This window comes from Microcebus murinus, chromosome 7 (genome assembly GCF_040939455.1).
Source record: "Microcebus murinus isolate Inina chromosome 7, M.murinus_Inina_mat1.0, whole genome shotgun sequence".
Lineage (NCBI taxonomy): Eukaryota > Metazoa > Chordata > Mammalia > Primates > Cheirogaleidae > Microcebus > Microcebus murinus.
In genome coordinates this window covers 94,638,086-94,650,447 of record NC_134110.1, presented here as the reverse complement: position 1 = coordinate 94,650,447, position 12,362 = coordinate 94,638,086, and the positions used below count along the sequence as shown (strand labels likewise).

The window sequence follows — 12,362 nt, the reverse complement described above, 5'->3', positions numbered from 1 at the left end:
AGGGAGAAAGTGAAAGGAAGAAAGGTCACTGGTCCCAAGCAATTTCACAATTGAGCCAGAGAAATTCCATTAGGTTTCAAGGTCTGGGAACAATCCCCTGTAGCTGGAGGTTCTGCCCCTGGATCTTTCCTCCGGCCTCTGGGTAAAGGCTCTGCCCTTGGGGTTGTCCTTCCTTTTTACTGAAAAGGTAGCACAGGTTTGCCACTGATTAGTTTCATCAGCGAGTTTTGGGAGTGTGTTGGCCTCTTTCACTTTGTCCCCTATCTCTGCCAGTCCAAGCTGGCAGTGCCTCTGCTGATATAATACTCTGAAAAACCTGTGGGTCTCTTGTGTGGTCACCGGGATTCACACCATTAGACAAGAGTCTCCTATGCAGACCCTTTCTGCATAATCTCATCTCTGTTGCTGACTTGTGCTGAAATGTTCGAGCGGATTCGAGAGACATGCCTAATGTCTTCACAGAAAAGATGCCCAGCCCCACCCTTGGACTTCTCTCCAGAGTATGCGTTGCTGGCAGTGAATTTCCTAATTTCAGCATCTTCTGCAATCTGGGTAGACTGAGAAGCTCCCAAATTATCAAAGTCTGATTCTTTTTACCTTAATAGGTCTTTCTTCAATTTATCTCTTTCTTCTTATATTTTACTATAAGCAGCAAAAAGAAACCAGGCCACACCTTCAACACTTTGCTTGGAAATCTCCTTAACCAGATGTTCAAGTGTATTGCTTGTGAACTCTGCCTTCTGCTAAGTGAAAGACACAACTCAGATGAGTTTCCTGCCACTTTGTAACATAGGCCACCATGTTTCCTCCAGTTTTCAATGTTTCTCATTTCTTTCTAGGCCCTTGCTTGAAGTACCTTTTTTCCCACCTGGACATATTTTATTTTTCTTCCTTTTTATCCTTTTTGTTGTTGTTCATAGTTTTTTTTTTTTTCAGCATATTATGGGGGTACAGATTTTAAGGTTTCAATAAATGCCCTTTTCTCCTCTCCTCCCACAATCTTTTTATTCTTTTTTTAAATTTCAAAATATTAAGGGGGTACAAATGCTTTTGTTACATGGATACCTCATATACTGTCAGGGCTCTCTGGTGTGTCCGTCACCAGAATAGTGTTCATTGTACCAACAGGTAAGTTTTTATCCCACACCTCCCTCCCGCTCTCCCCCGTCCTTTGCTTCCAATGACATTTCCATCTCTTTGTGCCGTGTGTACCATCATTTAGCTCCCTCTTCTTAGTGAGAACTCATGGTGTTGGTGTTCCATTCCTGAGATACTTCACTGAGGATAATGGTCTCCAGTTCCATCCAAGTTGCTGCAAACAACATTATTTCATTCCTTTTTACGGCTGAATAGTACCTTTAATGTCCATATTTCTCCCCGCCTGTTCATGATCACGTGTGCATTCTCTAAGATGACAGCAGCTTTCTCTACCGAGCTTCTCGCTTCTTTCTGAGCCCTCACCAGCAGCACCTTTAGCATCCATGTTTCTACCAACAGTCTGCTTAAGGCAATCCAGGCTTTTTCTATCATGCACCTCAAAATGCTTCCAGTCTTTATCCCTGACCCAATTCCAAAGCCACTTCCACATTTCCAGGTGTTTGTTACAGCAGCACTCCACTGCCCAGTACCAAAATCTGCATTTATTTTCTGTGGCTGTTGTAACAAACGACCATGAACTTGGTGGCTTAAAACAAAGAACTGTGTTCTCTTGCAGTTCTGCAGGACGGATGTTCCAGATTAGTTTCTCTGGGATGAAATCAAGATGTTGGCAGCTCTGCTCTCTCCAGAGGTTCTAGGGGAATATCTGTGCCTTGTCTCTTGCCAATATTTCTTGACGTGTGGATGTATCCCTCCAGGCTGCGCTTATCTTCCTATCGCTGTCTCCTCTGTGCTGCCTTCTAATCAGTCTGTATCCAATTTCTCTCTGTCCCTTTCTTACAAGGAAACATGATTACATTTAAGGGCCAACTGCATGATCCAGGATAATCTATCTCAAGATTCTTAACTTAATTTCATCTGCAAAGACCCTTTTCCCCAATAACATAACATTTACGTGTTCTGGGGATTAGCACACACATATCTTCGGGGGGCCATTTTCAGCCTACTATATACTTTATGCAACTTAAATTGCAAATGTCAAAGCTACCCTTATGACCACTGTACTAAATGTGCCGTTATCCAACTTAAAATGTAGGAATAACAATGTTTATAACAAATTTGATAATGCACGTTGTTCCCGCTTGACACCATTAAGGTTGAAAAAATAATGGACTATTTCGGCTCTGTCCCAGCCCCCCCACCCTTTGGAGCCCTTCAAGACAGAGGCCATGTGGCTTTCCTAAGGAGCCATCAGTTCTGCTGTCACCTTGGCTGGCTGGCAAAGTAAATGTGTTTGCTTATAGTCTGAAAGAATGTCTCTTTCCTGGGTTCTTATACAGCTCCTAACGCTACTATGCAGTTCTTATTTTAAAAACTCAATTGCCAGATCAATGTCTGTGAAGAAGTGCCTGAAAATGATCTGTTCCTAAACAGCTTATATTTTAGTCCTAGGACCACGAGAGTTCACTGGAGAGACACGTACTTGGGCCTCACCCCGTTTGGGCATGTGGCCAAGAAGCTGTGCTGAAGGATAAGACACAGGCCAGCAGACACACTGTAGAACCCACTGGTGTGACAGCAGAGAGGAAGCTGTGCGGTCCGTCAGCGCACCCTTCAGGAAGATGGCGGCATGGTGTTTCTCTCTGGGCTCTGGGCAGAACAGCTGCTCTGATGAACGATATTCGTCTCACAGTCTGATTCTGTTTTCCTTGTTCTACCACCAAGGAAGTGCAGTTGACTTCATTCCTTGCATGGTTTAGAGCCTATGGCATTTCATGTGTTTTATTATGTTTTGTCTTCTCTTTTTCTGATTTATGATATATGTAATGAAAATGTGACTTTTGGAAGAATGTTGATATATTCTTCTTTTTTTTCTTTTTTTTTTTTTTTAGCGTATTATGAGGGTACAGGTGTTAAGGTTACGTATATTGCCCATGTCCCCCCTCCCCCTCGAGTAAGAGCTTTAAGTGTGTCCATCCCCCAAACATTGCACATCTTACTTGTTGTGTTTGTATATACCCATCCACTTGTATGGTACATGACAGTGTTGATGTTTTAAAAATCTCATTTGATCCTTACTAAAAGCAGGTAGGAGACATAAAAGTATTTATTATTCTCAAATTTCTAAATAAGCCAACAGGCTCAGAACAGCCAAGTGATCTGCCCAAAGACTCTAGCACTAGCCTGCGATGGAGGTGCTGCCACCTGTGCTAGCTGGCCCGAGGGGCGCTGTATTGCTCTTTGCCCGTGTGGCTGCAGTTCTCTTCCATTTGGTTCATTTCACGTGGAATGCTGATGTGCCTGGGGGAAAAGTCTACTCTATTCAAAGGTTGTTTCTTTTACATTTATTACTTTTTAACAAACCAAGAGTAATGCCTGGGTTTATTTAACAACAGAACCATTGCACATTTCTGTGCAAAACAAAAATATCAACCTACCCTTTTACGGAGTTTCTCTGCAGCATCAAGTTCTGCTTTAATAGTCTTATCAAATTTGTTTAAAAGTTTAGGCTTCTTTTTCTTAACTGAAAGAGAAAAAGATTTTAATTTTTACTTTTACTTGACTGGAAATAGATTAAGAATAGTGATTTACAAGTAGTGAGAAACCTGGGGTTGTTCTGCAACATATGCAGGAGAAAGCACACAGCAGGCTCACCTCTGTTCTCCCCTGGACAGTTGGACGAAGTCAGTAACTACCAAGGAAACTCAAAGGTATTCTTGCAAGTCGGGGTGGATGCTGCTATCCTGAAACTCTCAGTGACACTAGCTAGTTTCTGGAATGAAAATGGTAGGTGTGATGTCTAAACTATCACGATCAACTTCTGAACTGAAAGCCCAAAAGACCAGTTGAGATAGTTTTTTAATATATTCACAACTTTTTCTGATATAGGTGAAGATGAAAGTGAAAAGCTCCCCTCAAAGGCATCAAGAAAAGCAGAATTTCTTAGTTTAGCATCCTAGACCTTTCTGGTATATCATGGACAGATCACTCCAGCTATATTCCATAATTCAGCCAAACTAGACTGCTCCATGCTCTCCAAGTAAGTTTTTTGCCATTTCTTTGTTACCTTATGTAAATAAAATGGCCTGTTTCTTATCTCTGTCAGTCAAAAATACACCTATCCTTCAATAACAGGCTCCAAACCACGCTACTTGTAAGGTTGCTCCTGAAATCACTCACACTCTTCTCTCCACTCATCCTTTCTCTCTCTTTAATTCCACAGCATCCTGTACATCTCTCTTCTGTGGTCCTTCCCCCATATTATAATTTCATTATTATTGTAATCCTTTGTGGACTTATCTTAGTCCTTTTCCAAACCATAAACTCCTACAGGGTGGCACCATGTCCCAAATGCAATGTGCATGCAGTCATTCACACTGGCTTAGCAGTTCTTGGCTCTGCACAGGACCCCGGTACCCGGTGAACGGGAGGACCCTCCTCCTGGAGGGAGTCACGCCCGCAGGGGAGAAGGCGGGTCCTGCGGTGCACACCTGGCAACGCCTGGGGAGGGGGTGGATGTGGGAGCTCAGAGTGACAAGGACAGAAGCATGAAAGGTGAGCAGAATGTTCCAGCTAGAGAAGGGGACTGGCAGTGGGGAGTGCTGTGAAGTGGGAGGGACAGAGAGAAATGAGAACAATCAGAGAACGTCCTCAATTTCCTGATAGTAAATCTACATAGCAGCATCTGCTCTATCCTGTCACAAAGGAAGAAGGGCTCTTCTTCCTAAGGTCAGCCTCCCACCACATACACACCCCCCCCACCACATACACCCCCCACCCCCCCCACCACATACACCCCCCACCACATACACCCCCCACCACATATACCCCCCACCAAACCTCTCCCACCACACACACCCCCCACCACATACACCCCCCACCACATACACCCCATCACACACACCCCCCACCACATACACCCCCCCACCAACCCCCCCACTACACACACACCCCCACCACATACACCCCCCACCACATATACCCCCCACCACATACACTCCCCTACCACATACACCCCCCACCACATACACCCCCCACCACATACACCCCCCACCAAACCTCTCCCACCACACACACCCCCCACCACATACACCCCCCACCACATACACCCCACCACACACCCCCCCACCACATACACACCCCCATCAACCCCCCCACTACACACACCCCCCCACCACATACACCCCCCACCACATATACCCCCCACCAAACCTCTCCCACCACACACACCCCCCACCACATACACACCCCACCACATACACCCCACCACACACCCCCCCACCACATACACACCCCCACCACATACACCCCACCACACACCTCTCCCACCAACCCCCCCACTACACACACACCCCCACCACATACACCCCCCCACCACATATACCCCCCACCAAACCTCTCCCACCACATACACACCCCCCACCACATACACACCCCCCACCACATACACCCCCCCACCAACCCCCCAACTACACACACACCCCCACCACATACACCCCCCACCACATATACCCCCCACCAAACCTCTCCCACCACACACACCCCCCACCATATACACCCCCCACCACATACACCCCACCAACACCCCCACCACACACACACCCCCACCACATACACCCCCCTACCACATATACCCCCACCACATACACCCACCACACACACCCCACCACATACACTCCCCCACCACATACACCCCCACATCAACCCCCCACTACACACACCCCCACCACACACACCCCCTCACCACATACACCCCCCCACCACATACACCCCACCACACACCTCTCCCACCAACCCCCCCACTACACCCACACCCCCACCACATATACCCCCCTACCACATATACCCCCACCACATATACCCACCACACACACCCCCCACCACATACACTCCCCCACCACATACACCCCCACATCAACCCCCCACTACACACACCCCCACCACACACACCCCCTCACCACATACACCCCCCACCACATACACCCCCCACCACATACACCCCACCACACACCTCTCCCACCAACCCCCCCACTACACCCACACCCCCACCACATATACCCCCCTACCACATATACCCCCACCACATACACCCACCACACACACCCCCCACCACATACACTCCCCCACCACATACACCCCCACATCAACCCCCCACTACACACACCCCCACCACACACACCCCCTCACCACATACACCCCCCACCACATACACCTCCCCACCAAACCTCTCCCACCACATACACACCCCCACCACATACACACCCCCCCACCACATATACCCCCCCACCAACCCCCCCACCAACCCCCCAACTACATACACACCCCCACCACATACACCCCCCACCAAATATACCCCCCACCAAACCTCTCCCACCACACACACCCCCCACCACATACACCCCCCACCACATACACCCCACCACACACCTCTCCCACCAACACCCCCACCACACACACACCCCCACCACATACACCCCCCTACCACATATACCCCCACCACATACACCCACCACACACACACCCCACCACATACACTCCCCCACCACATACACTCCCCCACCACATACACCCCCACATCAACCCCCCACTACACACACCCCCACCACACACACCCCCTCACCACATACACCCCCCCACCACATACACACCACCACACACCTCTCCCACCAACCCCCCCACTACACCCCCACCCCCACCACATACACCCCCTACCACATATACCCCCACCACACACACCCCACCACATACACCCCCTACCACATACCCCCCTGCCAACCCCCCCACTACATACACCCCCACCACATCCACCCCCCACTACATACACCCCCCACTACATACACTCCCCCCCACACACCCCACCACATACATCCCCCACCAAACACCCCCACCTACCCCCACTACATACACCCCCACCACATACACCCCTCACCACACACACACTCCCACCCCCCCTACATACACCCTCCACCACATACACCCCCACCACACACCCCCCACTGCATACACCCCCTACTACATACATCCCCTACCACATACACCCCCACCACACCCCTCCACCACATACAGCCCCCACCATGCACACACCTCACCACACAACCCCACTACATACAACCCCCCCACCACATACACCCCCCACCACACACACACCCCCACCACACACACCCCACCACCACACACACACCCCCACCACACATCCCCCATCACATACAGCCCCCACCAACACTGTCTTTTGAAAGTCTTCTCACTCTGCGGCTCCCTCCTGAGCCCCCATCGCATTTAATAACTCTGAAGTCTCTGCCATCTCAAAGCAAACCAACCAACCGAGACACAGCGCAGCCTGCCCGCTGCTTGCCGTCCTCTCTGCCCTCCCCTCACGGTGCAGCCTCCTCACGTACCGGCCTCCTCACGCACCGGCCTCCTCACGCACCGGCCTCCTCAGGCATCAGCCTCCTCACGCACCGGCCTCCTCACACATCGGCCTCCTCACGCACCGGCCTCCTCAGGCATCAGCCTCCTCACGCACCGGCCTCCTCACACATCAGCCTCCTCACCCGCCGCAGGGGCGGGAGCGAGTCTCCCAGAGGAGGGAGGGCTCCACGGTGCAGTGACGGATGGCAAGAGTCAGAGTCCCAGCTCTGTCATGTCCAAGCTGAGCTGGGACTGCACTCTTCTGAGTCTCACTTTCCTCCTCTATGAAGTGGGGGCAGTGATTCCGTGAATTAAATTGATGTGTGACACGAGAGCACAGTGCCTGGCAGACCGTACGTGCTCAGTACCTGAGAGCTAATCACATCTACGGCCTTCTCTGCAGGTCTACTAGTTCCTTTTTCTTCCTATTTTCCTGACTCCTCTGCAGCCTCTGTCACAGTTGACTCCTTCCTCCTTCTTCCTCCTTCCTCCTCCTTCCTAAAACGATCCCTTGCTTGACTTTCATGTTGCCCTCACTCCTAGTTCTCCTCACTCTCTGGCCTCTTCACTTTCTCTTCGTCTCCTCTGTGGCTCCTTCACTCTGCGAATCCCTGGATGTTACACTCTTCAAGGTCAGCCTTCACCACCCCCAAAGTAGGACCTTAACTACTTCATCCTCAAGCTGAGTTACAAATAACTAGTCCATTTTCTCTTGCATTACAAAATCATAAATCCAAGTGCTTATTGACACAGATGCCTTAAACTTGGTAGATCAGCCACAGAATATGCTATATTCCTCACACATTCATGCCTTCTTGTATTTACCCTATTTCACAGAATGGTGCCCTGGCACGCGGGTGTCCAAATCAGAAACTGGGTTAGGGAATGGAAGTAACACAGGGCCAAAGGAAGAACATGTGGGAATCACCCAGAGGAAGACGGAATAGAATCACTATTGTCTTTTTAGCACTCACTCCACGCCAGACCCCGGGCCTGGCTCTGTACATATATTGCCGTTTATCCTCTCCACCTCCTGAACATGGTCTTTTAGGTGGTCACAGATAAGATCACTGAAATCCCCTCCTGTTTCCCACATGGGAGGAAGCAAACACTCACTTTACTTACTTCTTGGTTTCCAAGAAGAGAGAAAGCTCTTTTGTCCTAACAACCTTGGTCTCCTGCCTCTCCCCGCAGGGGAGGTGACGTGACTTAACCATCCCGGGAAGGAACACGCCTGCGTAGCTGGGTCTCCCCTCTTTGCTGCCTCCCAAAAGCCTGCATACTGAGCTAAGCTGATCACACCCACAGCAAGAGGCGCCCGCGCGGAAGAACGAGGGCGGTCCCATGCCGCAGGGAGCGGGCGGGTGTGTCCGATTCTGGGGTTCAATATTAAGAAATCTGTTATTCCTGATTCTCTGAGCTCCATCCTTCAGTTCAGCTCTCATCGGTAATAAAGCTCACACTCTGATCACCTTTTATTTCAGCACTCACGCTTTTTTAAAAAATAGCCACGATCCTCTATGTTGTTTATTCCATTCTCCTCTTTTCCCTGAACCTCAGTCCTTCTATTGTTGAAAAATCTGTCTAAAGCAGAGACTGAAAACATTGACTAATGGTTTATTTCAACTGCATGTCATTATATGTTACCATATATGCTGATACGGAAAATCAATAGACACTTGACTGAGATGTGGATTTATAGTGGTGGGAGTTTGTGTATTGTCATCTCAGCACAGATTTATATCTCCCAATTGCCCATTTTGCTTTTCTGGAAATCTCTTTCAACAGGATGACAGGGGGACCTCCAGGAAAGCCAGGCATGCCCCTGCGTAGCAGGCTTTACTGTGGGCATTATTGGTTTTCCTCAATGTGTCTCCTGTGATATAAAGTTAACATGAGATTTATTTACAAGAAAAAAACAGAATGGCAGTTTTGGACATCCAAAAAGTCAACAGCAAAATAATACGCTTGCTAATGAGCAATACTGTAAGTATATTAGTGTCATAATATTTTAATGGCACAAAAATAGCCATTTTTAAAATATTAAAACTCTCATAGCACCTGTTACCAAGAAATTACTTTGTCCCATCTTTTCATATATCTTCATATTTAATAGTTTCTAACTATTGCTCCTCACTTTGAAATTCAAATTTGATTCTATCATGACTATTTTTATGATTAAAAGTATAAAAAGCCTGAGGCAATTTTCCCAATTATAAAAACACAGACACATATCTTCTTCCTTCCTTCGTGTTCTGGGCAGGCATGTGGTCGGGCTGCTGAAACCAGTCCTTGTTCTGGCTAGTGAGGGCATCCCCGTGAACTCTCTCAAGCTCTCTGGCCTCAGTTTTCTCATCTACAAATGGTTGACTCAGGCTGGTTCTTTTAAGGTCTCTTTGAACTCAAAAATCCTGCACTTCTAATTTCAGTTGATTTAAATCATGTTAATAGTATTTCAAAGTAGACCTATAAGGTACTGGAAAGGATTATTAACTTTGCTGCACTTGGATTTTCCAAAATGGTTTAGGAGGAAGCTGTCTATTCCATACATACATTAAAGTTGTTTTTTTTTTTTTTTAAATCACTGCCATCACAAGTGTTTTACCCTTTTCCAAAACATAAAGAAGGAAAAAAAAGGAACCGGCTGCTTTTCAAAGCCCCTCTTCCCTTGCCATGCCATGGTTGAAATATTAAGAGCAAATAAAATGGAAAAGAAGGAAAATAAAAGAAGGCAAGAGAAAAGCACTAATGATGCATATTCAGATCGTATAAAAATTAATGTTGACTCATTTTCATTTCCACTTAGTTTGTGGAATAAGCTGTCATACTATGGTACATGGGAGACGTTAATCATCAACAAAAACAGACACAGAATCTTCATACTACTTTACATCCTATGCTGGTTCCACTGAAGACAATAGCGATTTCTGCCACAGGTACATTGCGAAGCACCAATTTCCCAACCAGTCTCTCTGTCTCCAGTCTGTCCTCATGCTCTACATTGTTCTGAGGATCTCTCTGAAACACAATCTATCCATGTCACCACATTGTTTAAAATACACCACAGATCTCAAGAATATCCGAAATAAAAATGAAATTTGTCAGGATGACAACATCCTAGCAATCCTGCTCCTACTTACCTCTCAAGAGAAATGAAAACAACATGAAAACATATACAAAGACTTTTATATTCACTGCAGCATTGCTCATAATAGCCCAAATGTAGAGAAAATCCAAAGTCCATCAAGTGACAAATGGATCAGCAACCTGTGGCACATCCACACAATGGAACACCACTCAGCAATAACACTCATACACGCAACAGCATGGGTGAATTTTAAGTAGATCAAGTGAAGTTTATACTGACTGATTCCATTTATACAGCATTCTGGAAAATGAAAAACTGTGAGAACAGAAACCAGCTAAGTGGCTTCAGAAGCTGGTATAGGGAAATGGGGTGACTATAAGGGGCACAAGAGAATTTGGGGGCTAAAGTTCTATGTGTTAGTTGTGGTGGATAAATTGCATCTAGATGTCTATACACATGGCAAAACTCACAGAAATGCACACTGCAAAAGGTGAATTATATTGTATGTAAATTACACCTTAATGAACCTGACTTCAGGTTTTCCTTACACAGCTTCGCAACTCTGACATGAACAGTGACACTTCTCTGACTCATCTCCTGGTATTTTCCCTGTCTGGAAAACACTTCCCTTTATTTCTACCAAATAACACTTTGTATTTCAACTGTTGAGACCTAGTTTAAATGCCATTTCTTCCATCAAGTCATTTAAGACATCTTTATGCACAAAAGAATTCCTTTCTCTCCTGTGCACAGATAACATTCTGTTTCTAGAAACAGTGAACCTTTCAGGCCTGTTTACGGTGGTTGTATACATAGCATCCACTGGCTCTCCCTCTCCCTCCTGCCTCCTTCCCTTGCTGGATGGTCAATTTCTGTCAGGAAAGAACCGTGTCTTAGGCATAATTTTTTCCCAGCATTTAGCACATGGCCTGTCTTATAGGAAACCCTCAACAAATGTTTCTGAAGGCACAAATGCATGCAAGCATGAATGAATCAAGACATTCTAGAGGGTGATAATGGTGATGTCAATTTGTAATGTAGGTACATCAGCTGTCCAAAAATACCAGAAAACTATAAGCAATCAAGATAAAGCATGAACTGAGAGCCACTTGCTTTATAAAGAGTTCTAACCCCAAAAGTTTCAGTGGACAACAATGGAGAGGACAGAGGTGGGAGAAAAAGCAGGTAGGCGCATGCGCCATAATCCCCACTGAAGATCTTGTAGAGAACACTGAACTCATACCACGTCTTACTCCATTCAGGTTTTTCAGTATACTGAGTAATTTAGGGTACACATGGCATAAAACAAGTCACAACCAACCAGTGAGTTGTTGGATTGCAAAGTTCAGCTAATTTTAGAAGAACAAAAACTTCCCAAAGCAGCTTGCATTTATGTTTTGAGTCACTGTTTAATGCCTCATCCAACTCTTTGCTGAAAATAACAGTTGAAATTTATGGAGCACTTATTCTGTGAGTGTGTGTGACTAACCAGGCTGCACAAACTGCAAACAGTAGGAGCCAAGACTGGAGCTTGGAGTTGCCTCCAATAGTCTCCAATGTCTATGCTGTTAGCCAATTTTCTGTCTTTGGTATCTGGCCCAGAAGTTAAGAAAATGGGGTGTTTCTGAGGGCTTTGAGAGTGATGACAGAATGGAATTAAGTATTAATGTAAGTATTATGTTTTATAAAGGAGGTAGTTGAACTTTGTATTACTTGTCTCTAAGGGTAAAGGCAGTTAATAATCACAGTAATTTTCCTTCATTTTGTG

General features: G+C 46.6%; 1 protein-coding gene across 8 annotated transcripts in view; it reads right to left on the bottom strand.

Annotated features, from left to right (window-relative positions):
• ASPH (aspartate beta-hydroxylase) overlaps nucleotides 1-12,362 on the bottom strand; it is a 214,080-nt gene that overhangs the window by 72,172 nt on the left and 129,546 nt on the right. For all 8 annotated transcript variants that reach the window (XM_076005278.1, XM_076005279.1, XM_076005280.1 and 5 more), the window contains one exon: nucleotides 3,537-3,622. In XM_076005278.1, coding sequence (XP_075861393.1) covers nucleotides 3,537-3,622 — 86 coding nt within the window. The remainder of the gene's footprint in view (nucleotides 1-3,536; nucleotides 3,623-12,362) is intronic.